The sequence below is a fragment of the Marmota marmota genome, unplaced genomic scaffold (assembly GCF_001458135.2).
Source record: "Marmota marmota marmota unplaced genomic scaffold, marMar, whole genome shotgun sequence".
NCBI lineage: Eukaryota > Metazoa > Chordata > Mammalia > Rodentia > Sciuridae > Marmota > Marmota marmota.
The window spans coordinates 72,872,384-72,891,834 of NW_026000026.1; the positions used below are offsets into that span (position 1 = coordinate 72,872,384).

The following is a 19,451-nucleotide window of genomic DNA, read 5'->3' on the forward strand; positions in this document are numbered from 1 at the left end:
GAACTGTTTCTTATGCTCACAGTTCCCAAAATGTATTTCATGCTCCATATTGTCCATTTTACACCTACTAAGAGAGGACCTTTGAATCTTATGAGTTAAAAAGGTTTTAAAAGGAAGGAATACTTCCTCTTATGAAAAACAATCTCTATACTTAGGCCATTAGTTATCACTCACCCTGTTATGGTTCAAAAGAAAAAGACAGAGAAAGAAGGAAAGCAGAAAGAAAATTTATCTTGTACATTCAAATAATGACCTGCCCGAGGTTATAACAATGATGAAAATGCTCCCTTGGAGAAGATGAAAATAAAATTTAACTACTAGATATGTTTCCAAGGAATTCAAAAGCAAAGTCAACAAGTCCGTCATATAAGATTCCTTGCTGTCACAGGAAAGTGATAAAGTGAGAATGACTATAAGTTTTATGGTGCTGTCTATCAAATCTGAATTTACTATATTCCCCAGAAGGGAATAAATTAAATAAGTAACTAAATTCCTGACTTATAGAAGTTAAAGAGTTCAGAAATACAAGACTAATTCTCAAGAGAAAAATAATGTGTAAGAGAACTTGTTATAAATTCTAGGACCAGTTCTGTCTCTTAACTCTTCTTTTAGTAAGAAACCTTATTGAAGCCGTGTCTGGAGGCACCTTTGACCACAGGAGGTAGATATACAGAGTGAGGTAGTTGTTTCTTCAATATCCACTCTTAGAAAAGCCAGTAGGTATATGGGAGATTTTAGGTACCAATAAAACATATGGGGGATAACAGGCATATTTAAAAAATAGCAGAAAATTGTGTTTAGCAAGCAAGTGAGGAAATAATGCAATTATGATGAAAACAAGTGTCTCAATAACTTCCCCATTAACACTGGCAGCTATACACTGGGCTGAAATTACCTAAGCAGTGCTTCTACTGTACTAGATACACATGTTTTACTTTCTTCAAGTTTTAGGCTAGTTTTGCTAGAGCTGAATACACTATAAGTAGAATATACTCTTCTCTTCTATAACCCTAACTATCCAGGATCTGGTTTACTTGCCCTAATTTAATTTGTTTCCTTTTTTCTATTCTTAAGTCATTGCCAATTCAAGGACATCTGTGCTTACAGGAATTAAGTGGCTGGTGAAAGCTTTTGCAGCTCTTGTCTGGATCTAGCCTTTCAAAGGCTCCTAGGACAAGTACATACACTTCTGGAAAGCAGAACCCTAGGAAAAATCTTTGGAGTCAGTCTAGAGTCTGAACCCTGGCTCTGGCACTTACTATATGGTCTTGAAAAATACGTTTAACCCATGTCTCTGCTACTTCATCTGAAAGCTGAAATATCTGCAGTGTAATAATGAGAGTTAACCTATCATTATTTTTTCATCAATGTTAAAACTGCAAATGAGAGACTTGGTAACTGACACTGGTTTCAATATTAAAACTAAACTGGGGCCTGGGGTGCAGTGCAATAGTAGGGGGAATGCTTAGCTCGGGCAAGGCCTTGGGTTTCATCTTCAGCACCACCAAAAATTAAAATGAAATTAAAAAAAAAAAGAAGAAGAAGAAAAAGAAAAGGAAGAGAAAAGAAACCTAAACTAGTTCAGTATTTAAGAATGACTTTTAAAATGAATGAAGTAAAAGGTTTTTTTCTGAAATACTTATACTAGAGACACATAAAGTAATGAAAGCAAAGTAAACCTTGTTGTCACATTAAGGAGCTCTGATTCCTTTAAGTCTTTACTTTGCAAGTTTTGAGAACCTGAAATTTCTTTCCTGGCAAACATTTAAACTCTAAGAAGCCCAAAGTCTTTTTTTCTAAAATGTTATTTTTCGGGCAAATTGTAAGGAAGGGAGTAACCTGGGAATCATTTGTGTTTGCATGCCTTAGCACCAAAACTCAAGAAAACAGGGGAAATTAGTTATCACAATCACAACAAGTATGATATGAGGCTCTAGATCCACATGCAGCACCTCCATATTCCACTTTACACCCATGCATAAATCAAAGCACCCATTTTGTCCTCAAGAGGGACATTAAAACAAAACCTAACATTCAAATACTTCTTCCATCATTACAGACTTATGAAGTAAATAAAAGGAAAAGTAGAGAAACATAGAAGAAAAAGATAGATAACATGGAGTCAATAAAAGACTGAAAATCCAAAGAAATAATTTTTTAAAAGGGGAAGAAATGATTAAGAACATTCATAGCTACGTGGCTGATAAAAAGAAGAAATGTTTTACTGCATTCAAGTATTGCAAATAACTGTTAAGAAGTGGGCAAACAATAAGCACTAATGACAGAAAAAAAATCTATCCCAGAATTTTTTAAAATGATTAAAATTTATCATTTATGGAAAACTGCTCAAGATTTAGTAATTTTCAAGAACACCTTCTCAAATGCTTCCTACTGAAAAGACTGGGAAATTAAAACAGTATGCCAGAGTAACACCTGAAAGTTGTAACTTCAATTAAAGAGATTTATAAAGACCAGCTAGAAATTTCCTTCATCAAAATAGTAGCAATTCATTAATGGTAATTATTATTACATGAAAAATTGATACCACTACTAAACTAAACTAAGTGGACTAATTTATACTTATTCTTTAAAAAAGAATGAATGATAAAGAATGCTGGGTGAGGTGGTGCATGACTATTACCCAATGCCTCAGGAGGTTGAGACAGGAGGATTGCAAGTTCAAAGCCAGCCTTAGCAAAAAGCAAGGCACTAAGAACTCAGTGAGACCCTGTCTCTAAATAAAATACAAAATAGGGCTGGGGATGTGGCTCAGTAGTCATGTGCCTCTGAATTCAATACCCAGTAACTGACCCCCACCACCCCTGTCAAAAAAAAAAAAACAAAAAAACAAAGAATGGATGATAAGATAGAAATTTCTAAAAATACTTTTTTTCTTTTTAAAGCCAAAGCTGCTAGGAAATTTCAATGAATAGAAAGTATTTTCCTAGGCAGAAGCTGGAGGCTAATGGAGTACTAAAGAGTTTGGGTTATGTTTTTGAAAATAACAAAAGATGAGAGGTCTTGTTTGTTCAAATACATATCAATTCATAATGAAATTAATGTCAAAGATGACCAATAAACTGCAGAAACCCCAATTAAAATCAATAAGAATACAAACGTACAAAATAAAAGAAAGATGGAGACAAAAAAGGGGTCCAGTTATTGTGTATTTGCAGTGGCTCTCAGAGCACAGAGCCCAAGTACAAGAAAGGGATAAATTCTAAACACCAACACAAGGATAAAAAAATCATTTGATTTTGACTTTTACTGTCAACTACTCTTTGTTAATAAATTAGAGCAGTATAAGTGGTCACCACCATGTTTTTTTAACTAAGAGCGTAGAAGTAATTTCCTAAGGCTAGACTTTGGCACGGAAGGTGATAAATGTCAGAAGAAATGGCCACTTTGCCTTGAATGATAGGAAAAAGGATAGGCTTGAACATTGTGATCTTTCACTTCTAGACAGAAACACACATATAACTGGGAGTGACCAAAGGTGCCTAGCACTCTGTTAGGTTCCTTATTAGAACAAAGTGCAACCTGGTTCCTAACTAAAAATAATAATTGTTTTTAAAAATGCTACTTACTGGGATAGAAGGAAACAGGGAAAAGAAATATGCCAAAGTTGCTCTTAATTTTCATCACTAGTGTCATGATTAACCTTCAAGTAAATAATAATGCTAACTGATGAGGGAAATACAAAATTATTAGTCTGTAATTGTGATACATGACAAAAATCTTTCAAATATTGGGTCTCTCAGGAAATGAGAAGTGTCCCATCACAAAGCAGAACAAAATCACAAGAATTAGAAAGTGAAGATAACAAAGTGGATCAGTTCTTCTAAAATGAAAGAAGGAATCTGAGGCAAGAGGATCACAAGTTCAAAGCCAACCTCAGTCACTCAGCAATGCCTTGAGTAACTTAGCGAGACCCTGTCTCAAAAAAATAAAAGGGTTGGAGATGTGGCTCAGTGGTTAACCACTGGGTTCAATCCCTGGTACCAAAAAATAAATAAAAATAGAGGGAAGACATGAAGGTAAAAACCATGGACTATAAGTCAGTGGGAAAGCTGTCTATATATGCTACAGAATAGAGGCTATACACATCTACCTGTCTCATAAGGCTTCACTGCAGTTTAAATGGGGTAGTAAAAGTGTTAAAGCACGTTGAAAACTGTAAAATGCAACATATATGTAAGGTAATGGTGATAATACTTACTTAAACTGTCCCTCACCTTCCAAAGAAAGAACAGTATGTGAGAGCTTTAACTTAAAAAACTTTTTTCCCTAGAGTCAACACCATAGCTACTGGTATTTTGGAACTCTAGGGGAAAAAAAAAAAAAAAATCTAGCAAAAAAGAAATTAAGTCTTAATCTTTGATATCAGTTTTTGTAGTTATAGATGGACAGCAAGACTTTATTTTATTTGTTTATTTTTATGTGGTGCTGAGGTTCGAATCCAGTGCCTCACACATGCTAGGCAAGCACTCTTCCACTGAGCTACAGTCCCAGCCCTGGTATGAGTTTTTTAAAGAGAAAAATCTGTTACATTTGTTTCATCTTTTCTCTCTAATATTCAAGAGACCCAAATAAAAGGCTCTTCTGTATTCTTACCTTTGGAAGCTACAGGAGCGAACGGTGAAGAAGGAGTAAGCATCAGATATTGGAAAAAAAATAGAAAGAGATTACACATTGTGTTTTATTATCATAGACTATTGCTCAGCCACCCAACCTGTTAAAACTCTTGCCAATCCTTACTTGATTAAGTACTCAAGTATGGAAATGGCACCATAAGGCAGTACAACAGTTCATTCAAGAGTACCATCAAAACAGGCCCAAACTGAGCTTCTGAAAGCTTAATCTTATATTCCCACAAGTTATACTGACACAGAATGCCTACACGCAACAGGTTTCTTTCCCCAATCCAGTAAACACATAATACAAACACATCTTATTTTGTTCTGATTAGGAAAACCCATCTCTCTTCTACCCAACACTCTCTTTCCCCTCTAACCCAGGGAAGGGAAGAGAATGAGGAATCTAGGAAGAGAATGGGAAATTTAACTTAAGTGACACCTAAGCACTATACTAGACCTTGACATTAAAGAGGAAGGTACTCACTCTTGGTCTGGGCAGAGAAGGTAAGAGTAAGTTTGGCGAAAAGTTCATTGTTCTCAAAGCGGTCCTCCTTCACCTTTGTCCAGAAGCAGTCCTGGGAAAGGTCCTCAGCCACAAACTGTGGGGATACAGGCAGGGAGGAGTTAAAGAGTTACTAATCTGAGGCCTAAACTTTCCATCCTAGAAAACTAATGAAGATGCAAAAGAAGCATCTGGCCGGTTATCAACAACCTTTTACTCCAATAAGACTAACCTAAAACACAGATAACAGCTGTAATCTGTGGTGGGATCAGATGATGTTTCCAGTTCGTTCACTGGTGATTATTCAAGAACTAGATTCGGTTATGCTACTCCTCCTCCTTCTTATCCCAAATCTTCAAGTTCAGAAGTACTCTATATTTTTATAATCCATTTGCCTAACTTCATTTTAACTTAGTTTCTGGGAGAAAAAGGCTAACTTAAAAATCATAGGAATCTCAAACACATTATGAGCCATGTTTGCATGGTCTGTGTATAACTCTTTTCTTGGGAGTGGGAGTGAAACAGCACAATTTCAGTCATTTGCAGACTGGTGAAATTACTAGTGTCTACTGTCCAACTGTCACGGTACTCATATCCTCAAAGAAAAGGCAAAACAAAAAAAAAATTGTTTTTAGCTTAAGAATAAGTTTAGTTAGGATAAATTCAGAGTACAAAGCTCACAGAGCTTTCCAGGATAATGTCTGAAATATAGGACATGTTGAATAAACATAAGCAGAAGTGGAACTTGAAGGTGGATAAATGAGAGCCATGAGGAAGGGAAGCCTACCCATGCACAAAATACAAAGCAGGAAATTGAAATGATTTTGGTACTGGGGATTGAACCTAGGGGCCCTTTACCGAGGAGCTACATCCCTAGCCCTTATAATTTATTTTGAGACAGGATTTTTCTAAATTGCTGAGGTTGCCCTTGAATTTGCCATTCTCTATTCTTCTGCCTCATCCTTCCAAGCTGCTGAGATTATAAGTATTGTAAGGGTAAAAGAAATTGAAGTTAAAGCATAAAAGTTAAAGGGTAAAAGACCGGGTGTTGTAAAGTTTCTAAGCTGCAAGGTCTGAGTTAAAATGTAAAGGATTAGGTATTGTTAGGTTTCTATGCTACCTGCAAAACCTGAAATTTCTGTAGCTGTTAAGACAATGCTTGGAACTGCCCAGTAAATATTTCCCCTGACTACTTGGTTGTTTAATACCTGAAGGGCTCTGTGTAACTGGTCACGTAGTCATTTAGGCCCTAAACCAATCAGTTTGAATGTGTACTCTCCTTAGGAATGACCTATCACTCCAGCCTGACCTGTTCCCGCCAATGAATGAACTAATCATGTTTAGGAGTTGTTGTTCAATTTTCCCGCGCCTCATGATGATTTGTTCTGATGTATACAAAGCCCTCCGCCCTCCCCAAAAAGTGTACTTAAGCAGTGCTCAGCCCCTGCTCGGGGCTCTGGGCTGCTTTCCCTTCTTGAGTGGGCACGGAGCCCCAGCATGCTGGTTCAATAAATCCCCTTCTGCCAATTGCATGAGTGGTCACTTGGTGGTCTCTTTCTCCGACGTTTCGCGGGACCCTTACAGTATGTACCACTACACCCAGCCCTGAAGTGATTTCTTAAGATCAGATGAATTGGATATGGTGGCTGTAAGGAGCACCTGCCATAGACATGCTGGAACTCACTAAGTTGCTGGCCATAAGGAACAGCAGCCATTGAACTGCTTAGTCATGTCTGCTTGCAATTGATAAAGAGCTTTAAGGGGCACTAGCCATAGGCATGCTTAGCAATGACTGGTTATAATTGATAGGGAGTATAGCTCTATGCACATGCACAAAGAACATACTCAGTTGTAATTACATCACCTCACTGGACATAACCAATGGACATTGATTTTCAGTGGGTGTAACCAATCACCAAAGTACACCACCAATTTAGAACTGTATTTAAATGGCTTATCCTGTCACATTGAAGAATTTTGCTCCTGGGACATTGCCTTGCAGTCTGTGCCTGAAATGACTCCACTATTCCCCAATGTCCAGCCCCTGGCTGGAGAGAAGCATGATACAAGGACAACATCTGCTCTTTGGCTAAGAGAAGTTGTGTGGTTTCAGAGGTATTTTGGAGCTCGTGGTTGCCCTAGGATTGTGTGATTTGCTTATAGTATTTAATTAGTTTGCACTGAATGCTAGATGGGGTGCTCTAGCACACCCAACACTGTTTACATTAATTATTTATATTTGATGATTGGTGTGATCGAATATATGCTTGCATTTAAAGACAATCTGCCTCTGAGTAATTATTAATAGCGCCGCTTGCCACAAAGTGGCACACACCTGTGATCCCAGCAACTTGGGAGGCTGAGACAGGAGAATCACAAGTTCAAGGCAAGCTTCAGTAACTCAATGGGGCACTAAGGAACTCAGTGAGACCCTGTATCAACATAAAAAATATAAAAAAGGGCTAGGGATGTGGCTCAGTGGTTAAGTGCCCTTGGGTTCAATCCCTGATATCAAAAAAATTAAAAAATTTAAAAAAATTTACGGATGAAATGAATAGAAACTCTCACCTTAGACCAGTTAGGCCTCCGGAGCTGCACCTCTGGCTTATAAATCTTTTTGGGAGTTAATCCAAATGGCAGAACTGGGGCTGCTGGTACCCCAAATCCAAAGGGGGGAGGCGGAGGCAAACCCATTCCAGGTGGAGGTGGAGGAATGCCAGGGCCACCAGGAAATGGAGGTGGTGGAGGGATTCCAGGACCACCAGGAAGAGGAGGAGGGGGAGGTGGCATTCCTGGTCCTCCAGGCAAGGGAGGAGGTGGGGGGATGCAAGCACCCCCAGGTAAGGGAGGTGGTGGAGGGATGCTAGTACTTCCAGGCAACGGAGGTGGTGGGGGAATGCCGGCACCTCCAGGCAAGGGAGGTGGAGGGGGGATGCCAGCACCTCCAGGCAAGGGAGGTGGAGGGGGGATGCCAGCACCTCCAGGCAAAGGAGGGGGAGGAGGGATGCCAGTACCTGCAGGCAAAGGAGGGGGTGGAGGGATGCAAACAACTCCAGGCAAAGGAGGAGCAGGTGGAGGTGGAGGAGGAAAAATGGTAGCACCTCCAGGAAGAGGAGGTGGGGGTGGTATACTAACCCCTCCTGATAAAGGAGGGGCTGGAGGTGGAATAACCGTGCCAGAGTCACCAGGTAGAGGAGGGGCAGGAGGAACAGTGGCACTACTAGGAACAGAAGGAGCTATAGCAACAACTGAGGCAGAGAGAGAAGCCATTTCTTTCTTGGCATCTTCCAGTTCTTTTGACAGCTTGGCAACCTACAGAAACAACACTTATAAGAATACTTGTCACCCCATTTCAGGGACTGGGGGGGGGGGAACCTAAGAAACTACTTAACCCAAATTTCTCATTTTACATATGGAAGGACTGGGAGGAGTTCAACAGTCTACATGATTTGCCTAAAGTTACACAGCCATTTAGTGACAAAGCCAAACCCAGAACTCAAGTCATGTTCTTAGCTGAGTATGCTTTGTAGTAAAAAACACAACTTCAACTCTTAGTTTAACTCTGATTATAAAATGCAGAGGTCAAGCAAATAAAATATTATAAAATATTCTAGTTATATCCAAGGTGCTATAAGGCAATTATAGAACTACATAAGTGATCAAATAATCAGATATTACAGATCACTTAAATATTTATAAAACTACAGTGAGGATAACTCTGTCCACTGATGATTAAAATAAGGGAAAACTAACAAAGAGTTTAATTTTTACTCCTAAAAATTTATTAGAAGTCTATTACCTTTATTTATGGGTAGAATTGTGTAAATCATTTTATTCTTGGTTTTTCTATGTTTTCTAAATGTTTCGTTGTATATATTATTTACTACCCAAACAAAACTAAAAGCAGTAAATGATTTTTAAGATATGCACCATTTAACTACATTATCTATTAGCTGCCACCTCCCTAGGAGTGAGATGACTGGCTCCTGTCCCAAGACGTGAGCTGATAGCAGTAACAGTCCTTCTTTGCTCAGAAGTTACCTCTCCTGTGAGCTGGGACACCTCTGCTTCAAGGTCTTGTTTCTCTATAGCAATTTGTTGCTTTTCAGAATCCAGTGCATCCTTTTCTCCCTGAAGATCCTGAAGTTTCTGCTCGAAGTCACTTTCCATCTTTTTCATTTCTACTTGTAGCTCATGTCGGGCTGTTAACTCTGAGTCCAGCTAATGAAGAAAGCAATTAGGTTCGCAATTAGGCTCCCCAAAAACTCTTCATCCAATTAAGAAGCCCATGTGTTATTCCCCATAAATTGGTATTTTGTGCCAGTACTTGCTCTGCAGAGTTCACTAACCCTATATATCAGGCAATGTATGGGGGGAAAAAGCACTATAATTTTGACCTTAAAGTCAAGGATAAAAGACAGGAGAACTAAAGATCCTTTAATAGTCTTCCTACTTTCACAGTTTAACAAAACAAAACCCTGGGTTGGGGTTGTGGCTCAGTGGTAAAGCGATCGCGATCGCCTTGCCTGTGTGAGGCCCTGGGTTCAATCCTCAGCACCAAATAAAAATGAATAAAATAAAGGTATTGTGTCCAACTACAACTAAAAAATGAATATTAAAAAAAAAAAGATTGTATTTAGAAAAAACACAAAACAAAACCTTTAAGATTTGAAAGATCTTTAACCAACCTACTAGCAAGGGGTCTCCTGGATTCCATAGTCACTAGAATATAAAAATCTATCAACTATAATAGGAGTCCTTAACAATCAAAGAGAAAAAGAGAACTCAAACATATTCCAGTTCCTATTATTCTAGGGATAAGAGACCTGAGATGCCAAACAAATCTGAAAGTGCCATCACTATTATTCCAGAGTATCATCTATCGTTCCTGTCCTTCAAGGGCTGTGCAAGCTCACCTTCAGCTCCTCGTGTTCACATCCATTAACCCTTTCTCCAATGACTAACCTATACTGAAAAGATGTAACCTAAAGACTATTAGATGCTGAGTATTTTCAAATATGAACAAAAATTGTCTTGCATGTTAGAAAAATAATAACCCTCATTTAAAGAAAGATATACTTTAAAGAGGATAAAAACAATTTGGAGGTGGGGGCATAAAGCTAGAGATCAAACTCAGGACCTTATGAGTGCTAGGCAGGTAGTCTACCACTGATCCCACAAACGCACCTTTTTTTCCAGCTCTGTAGCTTTGGCTTCAGATTTCTCCACTTTTGTTTTATCAATCATTTGATCTGGGGGGGAAAAAGTCAGTAAATGAAGTTCCCAGTTCTCTTGGTTTCCTTCTCATTCCTAAGCCTTTTAATACACCAAAGAGCAGTCTTCTGTCCATTTGGTTATCTGTTATTATCCTTACTGTTCGGCACTAGACCAAGAAATAGGACTTTTAGATAAGTTCAACCTATAATTTCTCAATGCAAAGCAAGGCTAACATGCTGGGTGGCATGAAGAATGCCTGAATTATATTTATGAAACTCTGAAACCGGCAAGTATCACAGATGATAGGTGAAGTCCCTACAAAAAAGTGATGTATGAGAAAGGGCAGGATGTTAGATTTATTGTAGAAATATGTTAAACATAAGGACTGTACATTCCTAACAAAGATGTTGGTTATGACCTAAGAAAGGACAAAAATGGAAATATCTGGGGAACAGAAAGATTTCTTCTCTGAAATTATCATTGACAGAAAGATGCAAAATGAAAAGTAAAAGCAATGGATGCTTTAAGGAACTGGATAGAAGAGTATACTTAACCAATCAATCCCTCGATATCAATCTGGAGGTGCCGGCATTTGAAATCAGGATCAGCTCCATTCTTATGAAGAACTATCTGGGAGATACATTCTTCAATCAACTTATAGTATTGTGGTCTACAGAAGAATCAGAACAGACAGAGTTATCAAATGGAAGTCAAAGGATAATTTTCAGAAGTATTCAGGATCAAGAAAAGTAAACTGACAATAGAAAGACTTAAGGATATGTGTTCTAAAAAAGAACTTTTCGTAAAGTTAATGGAAGCACCTCTGCCGTGCTATAAGAAATCCCCCTTCTTTCATGTCAGCTCCCACCCTTCCTATTCCAGATAATCAACTTCTTATGGGGAGGGGATGTAGCTCAGTGGCAGAGTATGTGTTTAGTGTAAAAGTCCTGGAGTCAACCTCTAGCACTGTGGGGGGAAAAAGTTCTTTCCATCTGCCTCCAAGTGCCAATACTTTCCCATTTAAATGTTCAGGCTTGATCCCTCTCTATAATGAACAGTGCTACTGTTGAATTTCCACTTCCAGGTAACAAGAAAGATTTTAAATTACAAACTCCCTTTGTTATTCTCCCCCTATTTACTCCCTTCCAAAAGGAAGGGTATTTTATTTATTTTTTATTGTTTATTTTTCTTCTTTGGTGGGAAAGGTATTTCAATTTATATACTCTGGCCTTTTCCACAGGGATGCCTTTCAGTTGGGTTAAAGGGGTTACTGATGGCTTCATCTGTGACTAATAAACCAGAATCCAGTCTTTCTCTTCTTTTTCCTTTTACAGGACAGTCTTTGAATTTTAGGATTCTGCCCTTTCCATTTAAGCTCATATTCAAAACTTCCCATAGGCACACCATCTTACCTGGCCTCATAGTCATTTCGGACCAACAGCAGGTGCTGAAGAATGGACAGGAAGTGTGGCTCTGCCTTTGAGTCCTTCACTGTGTTTAATAAAATCTGGAAGACTTCGCTAAAGTCAGTGGAAAAGGAACAGGCTAAGGAAAGCAAAAATTTAGAAACTGTATTTGACAGATGGCTTGCTCAGTTTTGGGAGAAACAAAGGAAAAGTAACAAGATGCCACTTCTACTTTAATAATGGCTGTTCCTCCCATTAATATTACCAGAAACTTTAAGTTCCTTTGGTTAAGGATAGTACTTTAAAGGGACTGAGAATTCCTAGTATTTGGCTTAAAGATCAAGCAGTAGACAGAAACTAAAAATACAACCACCTCAAAGTCCCTTGTGGCACATACTAATAGTTAACCAAATTAATCCTTCAGCCCAAACATATCTAAAGTCAGCTCTACATCTCAGTGGGCTAAGCTACCATGTTCTAGGAAGTTTAAAGTGATTTTGATGGCTGTCCATGTTGAACAACGCTCAGACCACCTTTATTGACTTCCCTAGTCTATAATGAAGTAAATAAACCCAACAGTAATAAAAAGACACATGCCTTATTTACTGAGAAGACACATCAGCCTCATGCCTTGTACTGAATCATCTCCCAGATCATTCCATATGAGGGTCTGTAACTGAATGCAATGAATGTTTCATCTGTCCCAAGACTCTGTCCAGTGAACAAAAGGATATTCCATCTCCATGCGAATGTCATCTAGCCGTCCCTTCAGATCATAGGAATCTTCTTCCCCTTGTTCATCAAACACATTTAGTTGCACTCTCATATCATCATTTTCAATCTCTCGAAGGTCCTGTCAATAACAAAAGTAGAAGTGAGGGAATCCAAAAGTGTCTCATGTGGCTAGAAACCAACACCTTTCAACTTGGTTTTTAAGTTTAAAACCAGTAATCCTGGGAATGACTGAGGCTGTAAGAGCAGGAAGGAACCAGCCCAGACTTTCTAATGAAGTGTTGTCTCTTACCTGCAACACTTGATGCAGCCCTAATCGCATCAGTTCACTTCTAATGTGAACTCGGAAGTCAAGTTCTTCAGCTGGAGTGATGAGAGCATTGATTAGCTGTAGGCATCCCACCTAAAAAAAAAAAAAAAAAATTCAGTAGCTATGTCAATGGTAACTATTACAGCTCAAGACTCCATCCTCTTTACATGCACTCCAGGACTCCCAAATAAAACCCAGAAGGTGTTGTACAAAAACTATGGGAACAACCTTTCTACTACAGCAGAAACCTAGTTTGAACACAGGCCTTGAGACCTCAGAAATATAAATGATTCCAAGGATATGACAGTATATGTTATTGGAGAACCTTGGTTTTACTAATGTACAAATAGATATCTTGCTTTTTTTCAATCTCACAATGAGGAAAGTTCTTTCTTTGACTTCTTAGAGAAAAGGTTGTATCATTTTCCCTTCAGAACAATTTTTCAAATGTAAAATATATTGTTGGGAAATACTCCACATAATTCTAATCTTGGGCTTAGTTTCAAGGGGTATACCTTGAGTGCAATGGAGGTCCCACTTTTTAATCCATCCAATAGCGGCTGGAAACGTTCCACCTCATCCATCTCAGCTCTTTCTGTCATTGCCTCCAAAACCCTTTCATTCCTGCTCAAGAAAAAGGAAAGGGAGGGTCCTGCCAGGTGCTCTAACACGTTATGGGTAAATAACACAGGGCACAGACCAGTTAGAAAGCATCATTAATGCTTTAAATTTCTCCAATTAATCTCTTGTCACTCCTAGAACAGGAGTCAGAATCTGCTAAAAACTATAAGCCATTTCTTCAGAAAAATCTATTTCCTAAAATCCAATCCTAGACTCCTATCCATGAATACCAAATTAAAGACCCATATTATGAGTTATAAATTGGTTCAACTTTTTGAGAGGCATTTAATAGTACTATTCAAGGTCTAATGCACACAATGTTTAGCCTACTTCTAAAGGTAAGTTACAACCTATTAGATGTAAACATGAAAACATAAGGATATTTCTTATAGCATAATTTTTAATAGCAAAATTCTTATCTCCTAGACCAACAACCAGAACCTGATTTAGTCCACCTAAAAGTCTAACAATGGGAGTGTTATTAAATAAATTATGGGACATACATGATATGCTAAATGGCCATTAAAGATAATAAGGTAAATCTATAAATACTGACAAAGAAGGATGTCCAAGATCTACTGTTAAATAAATAAAAAGAAACAAGCTGAAAAGAATGATTTAACTTTTGTTAAACCTGTCCTAAAAAAAAAAAAAAATCTATTCTATACATGCAGTTGGTTTTAAAGACATAAACCATCACTCCTCACCTCTTTTGGGGTGGGAGAAGATGATTCAAAATCAAGAAAATGTAATATGCTTGTGCTTTGAAAAACCATTAACAGTGTAATTTCTGTAGAATAGGACTTGGTGGTTGAATGAGGATGTTAAATTTTACTTTATATATTTCTTCATTTGAATTTTTAAGATAATATTGTGCTAATTCTGAATTAACAAAATAGTACATAAAACAGAACAAAACAAAAATGTCCTGGACAAAACAGACATTAATGCAGAGGCAACAGATACCCTAATGACCAATGGCACACTCAGGATAGGAACCTTTCCTAAATACAGATGGACTGAAATGCTTGAACTTATGTTTCAGATTTCAGATTTTTTCAGACTTTGAAATATTTAAGTATATACAAGAGTTATCTTAGGAATGAGATAGATAGAAGTCTAAACACAAAATTTATTTATGCTTCATATATACCTTATACACATAGATGAAGTTAATTTCATAATAATACTTTCAATAATTTTGTGCACAAAATAAAGTTTTATGGTATGAGATTTTCTACTTGGGGATGTCATGATGGTACTCGAAAAAGTTTCAGTTTGGAGCATTTTGGGTATTCAGATTAGGAATGTGCGATCTATATTAAAATTCTTAGCACAGTGGTACATGCCTATAATCCTAGCTACTTAGGAGGCTGAGGTAGGAGGATTACAAATTCAAGGCCAACCTGAGCAATATTAGTAAGGCCTTTTCTCAAAATAAAAGATTTAAAGGGTTGGGGATGTAACGTGTGATATAACACTGCTGGATTTAATCTCTAGTACTGGGAAAAAAGATTCTCAGTGTTTACTTCTGATAAGAAATATGGTCTTGCTGAGTGCAGTGGGGTACACGTATAATCCCAGTGGCTCAGGAGACTGAGGCAGGAGGAATGCAAGTTCAAAGCCAGCTTCAGCAACTCAGTGAGGCCCTAAGCAACTCAGTGAGACCCTGTCTCAAAGTAAAAAAAGTTAAAAAGGGCTAGGGATGTGGCTCAGTGGTTGAGAGCCTCTGGGTTCAACCCCTGGTACCAAAATAAACAAACAAACAAAAGAAATATGGTCTTAGCTAGTATTTAAGATCAAGAGAATATCTAAACAACTCAATTTTCCTCTACACTAAACAGATGATAAAAATGCGAATGGACAAAAGAAGTAACTCTAATCACATACATGTCCTCTGGTTGTGGTAGAATACAAAGAGCAGAAAGCAGTTTAGCTGCATCAATCATCATGTTGGGAACAGCGGGATCCATGGCTCTGACCAGCAGTAAAATTCCTTCTTCTGTCTCCAACATGGTTTTGATTCCAAACTGGTAGGACAAAAACAGAGAAGGAGATTTAAAGATAACAGCATCAGTTAGGCAAGATAGCACATGCCTGTAATCCTACCTGTAATCCCAGAACTCAGGAGACTACTTTACCACTGAGCTATATCCCCATTCTTGAGTATCTCAAACAACAGAAATTTATTGTCTCACAGTTCTGGCTAGAAGTCCGAGATCAGATGTTAGCAGGGTTTGTTTCTTTGAAGACTGAGGGAAAATGTTTCATGCCTTCTCTTGTAGTTTCTGGTAGCTTATTGGAATCTTTGACTTTTGCTAAGTTGCTTAGGGCCTTGCTAAGTTACTAAGGCTGGCTTTGAACTTGCAATCCTTCAGCCTCAGCCTCCTGAGATGCTGGGATTACAGGTGTGTGCCACTATACCTTTATAATGGTGTGCCACCATTCTTTATAATATCCCAATTCAAGAGAATAATTATAGATTACATTCTGAAACAAATTAGAGCTGGGAAAAAAGGTCCATGGAAAATATGTACATGTGGCAATGAATAACAGATTCAGTACTAAAAGGGACAACCTCATTTTTCTACTTCCACTTTGGGGTTTGCCAAGAGAAGAGAACAAATGGAGGTCCAGATGAGGACTGGAACAAGAAGGGGAAAAAAAAATTTTACCTTGTTGTTCATAAAAGCTTTCAAACAGCGAATGATCTCATGTTGGTTTCTGCTATCGTAGCTCCTGTATGTAGAAGATATAATCAGTGAAGTCTCTTTATTCTACATCCCTTTCCCAATTGACTTTTTAACCTTGCAAACAAGGATCTTAGGAATATCTCCAACTAATAGCCAAGTAAAGTCCAGCACATAGCACTTAGCCCAGAAACACTGACAAAAGTAAGTAGATGAAGAGGGATCCCCATCATAAAAGACCTTTGGCTGTAATACAAGAATTTATTATTACATTATAACTTACCCTTTAACTCTTTCTAGGCTTCTAAGTGCTAAATTCTATCAGGATAACATCCTGATGCTTGCCCCACTACTTAAAAGATTTCAGATCTGAGAAGGTACATGTAGGAGGTCCTGGCCCTGTATTATTTTTGTCTCAGAAAGAGTCTAGGAGGTAAAGAGGTCACTTTGGCTCAGTCTGGTTTCCAAGGTAGCCTAACACAGTCCAAGTTATTCCCAAATTATTCCAATCACGAAGACTGTTGTAAAGGTAGTCCCAAGCTGATCAAGTATATTTTAAGACACCATATGGGATATGACCCAGACTAGATCACTCTGGAGAAAATCAGATCCTACTTCCAGACTGAAAAAGGGGGAGATAAGTAATCTTAAGTGTATATATCACACTCATCATGAAATTCCAAGTTCCTCATCCTTTGCCTATAATTATAATCATCATTCATCCACTGGTCACCCCACAACAAAAACCATTCTCAGCTAACAGTATATGCTCCTAGTCTATACATTTAACTGTTATTATTCTATAACCCTATAACCCTCCACCTTGAAGATGCAAAGACCTGGAATTTCTTACCCAGCAGTCTCCTCTTTCTCATCGTGAAGTCGTTTGAGGATGTCTAATAAAGAAGTCAGACCTTCAGCACCAAATGTTTGTACCCAACTATAAAAAAAAGACAGGGACAATGCAATATCAAATCAATAAATATTACTTCTTATTTATGATCAACTCTTTATTCCCAATTCAGATCATCCTTATATTTCCCGACTCTTTTGATCTTCAATCACACCAGTACACTCTACTGTTGGGTTCCTACTCCTGTTAACTCCTCAGAACCCTCACCTGACAGGGTTGTTGTTGAGAGAGACACGAAGGGATTCCAGGCAGCTAAGCAGAGGCATATCCCGCAAGCCTGATCTCAACTCCTGAATGTACATCATGGCAGATCTAGAGCTCTCCTTTTGGCTCATGCCCTGGATAGGAGGCATACAGAGAAATTAAGCACTGGACATAGTCATAAACTGGGGGCTAATATTAGTCAATACAGTTTAAATAACATGAGGGGCAGAAATCTATCAGACCACAAATTATGTGAGACTCAGAATTGTTCATCCCATTTCTTATACTTCATGAAAGTTTATATCATACAAAAAGTATTTAAGAATGGTAACTCAGCCTGAATGTGTGGCACAAACTACAGGAGGCTGAAGCAGAAGGATTTCAAGTGCAAGGCCAGCCAGAACAATTTGGCAAGATCCTGGCTTAAAATAAAATTTTGAAAAAAGGCTGGGAGAATGTAGATCTGAGTGGTAGAGTGCTTGCTAGCATTTGCAAGGCCCTGGGTTCAATCCCCACTACTGAAGGAGGGAAAAAAAAGAGTGGTAACTCAAATGAGAGTGTAAAAAAAAAAAAAAAAACGAGTAGGCTTATGTAATGGAATAAAACACAATTGACACAGACATAAAATGTTATATAAAATTAACAAAATAAACAGGTCCAAACTAAGGGCAGTCTCCCATGTCATGGGTACCTGCCCCAAGACTCACAGCCTTGGAAGTGTGCAAGTACTGGGACACCATCTCCCTCTTGATGACAATGTCCTTCTCTCTCAAAGGTTGCTGTTTTTCCTCATTCAGGTTCATATCCAGCTAGTAGAGGAAGAAAAAAAGAAAAATATAATTGCCTTAAATTCATTACAAGTTTTTAAGTGTTTAACGCTTACTACACTTAGTGATGAGTTCAGTACAATAAATGATTATTGAATAAATATGCTTTTGGGATTCCTAGACATTTAAGCTATTATGACTGATAAAAATTCTTCAGATATAAATGTGGTGATTCTTTGTATTAAAGCCTAAAATGCTTTAAAATAAGGGCTGATAAAGGGGACCATCCATTTTTTAAAAAGGCAAAAACAAACAAAACCCCCACCATGCTCATACATACATTTTTAGGAAAAATATCATTTTGAGGTGGGAAACTTACCAGCATCTGTTCAAAGAGAACTAGAACTTGCTCATCAGAAATATCCTGCAAGGACTGTGCTGTTGGGTCATCCCCATAAGAGGCAGAAGAATTTCTATGAGCAGAATTGGGTTTTTCCTTCTCCTTCTTAATTCTCATGCTGGTAAATCTCTCCAGCTGAGAAACAGAAAAAAGTATTATTAGTGCTCCATTTTCATTTATACAACAAACTACACACCAAATAACCAATCCTTTCATCTCTTTCACATGCATGGTTCCTTTGGTTCATGAATAGTTCAATACTCTTCTAACATGAAAAGAAGATATCAATTTTCCTCCTAATTTATCATACTGACTCTATTCTCATCTCTATCCAGAGATAAGAGGACTACAGTATAAAGATTTCAAGTTTCTCTATAAAAGGCAGTTTTGATCTTGATTTCCCCAGCTATTCACCCCCACCTTAGGCATCTCAAATTTAATAAGGGGAATTGACCAAAAAAAAAAAAAAAAAAAAAAAAAAAAAAAACCTGCCACAATTAAAAGTTCTCATATTTCTAGAGTTTAAACACATTTCATCCACTACTTATTCATTTTTCACATACTCTATATCACAATTCATAGTGTTCTGCCATTTCTAAGACCTCTAGCAGCACAAAACTAAAAGTACCCCATGTATAAAACTATCTCAATAAAGTGCTCTTTGTTTCCTAATAATAAATGTGGCCAGGTCTCCAGAAAATTTCTCCCTGTGAGAGGTGAGTATGATGAGCTGGAGATATGGCTCTGGTTAGCATTTGCTTAGCATGCCCAAAGCCCTGGGTTTGATCCCTAACAGCACCAAAAAAAAAAGAAGAAGAGGAGGTAAAATATGACCATAGATTTTAAGATATTAAGTCACACAGGATAAATAAGTAAATGCCTTAAAGGCAGGAATCTTTCTCTTCTTCTTTTTCACATTCCAAGGAACTTGGGTTTAAGGCAACTAAAGTTCAATATACGTTCTTCAAAATCCCCTTTGCATGACATCTAGTCAGGAAAAAATACACTGTCCTTTCAAGGTATATATGCCATCTCTCTGCCACACAAATGCT

General features: G+C 37.9%; 1 protein-coding gene across 2 annotated transcripts in view; it reads right to left on the bottom strand.

Annotated features, from left to right (window-relative positions):
- Positions 1 to 19,451, bottom strand: part of Diaph1 (diaphanous related formin 1) — a 93,499-nt gene that overhangs the window by 48,678 nt on the left and 25,370 nt on the right. For both annotated transcript variants that reach the window (XM_015485499.2, XM_015485491.2), the window contains 16 exons: positions 18,379 to 18,534; positions 17,940 to 18,041; positions 17,236 to 17,366; positions 16,969 to 17,055; positions 16,101 to 16,164; positions 15,316 to 15,455; positions 13,320 to 13,428; positions 12,787 to 12,897; positions 12,497 to 12,615; positions 11,769 to 11,885; positions 10,911 to 11,026; positions 10,327 to 10,391; positions 9,181 to 9,360; positions 7,708 to 8,451; positions 5,122 to 5,236; positions 4,615 to 4,623 (listed from right to left, as the gene is read on the bottom strand). In XM_015485499.2, coding sequence (XP_015340985.1) covers positions 4,615 to 4,623; positions 5,122 to 5,236; positions 7,708 to 8,451; positions 9,181 to 9,360; positions 10,327 to 10,391; positions 10,911 to 11,026; positions 11,769 to 11,885; positions 12,497 to 12,615; positions 12,787 to 12,897; positions 13,320 to 13,428; positions 15,316 to 15,455; positions 16,101 to 16,164; positions 16,969 to 17,055; positions 17,236 to 17,366; positions 17,940 to 18,041; positions 18,379 to 18,534 — 2,365 coding nt within the window. The remainder of the gene's footprint in view (positions 1 to 4,614; positions 4,624 to 5,121; positions 5,237 to 7,707; positions 8,452 to 9,180; positions 9,361 to 10,326; positions 10,392 to 10,910; positions 11,027 to 11,768; positions 11,886 to 12,496; positions 12,616 to 12,786; positions 12,898 to 13,319; positions 13,429 to 15,315; positions 15,456 to 16,100; positions 16,165 to 16,968; positions 17,056 to 17,235; positions 17,367 to 17,939; positions 18,042 to 18,378; positions 18,535 to 19,451) is intronic.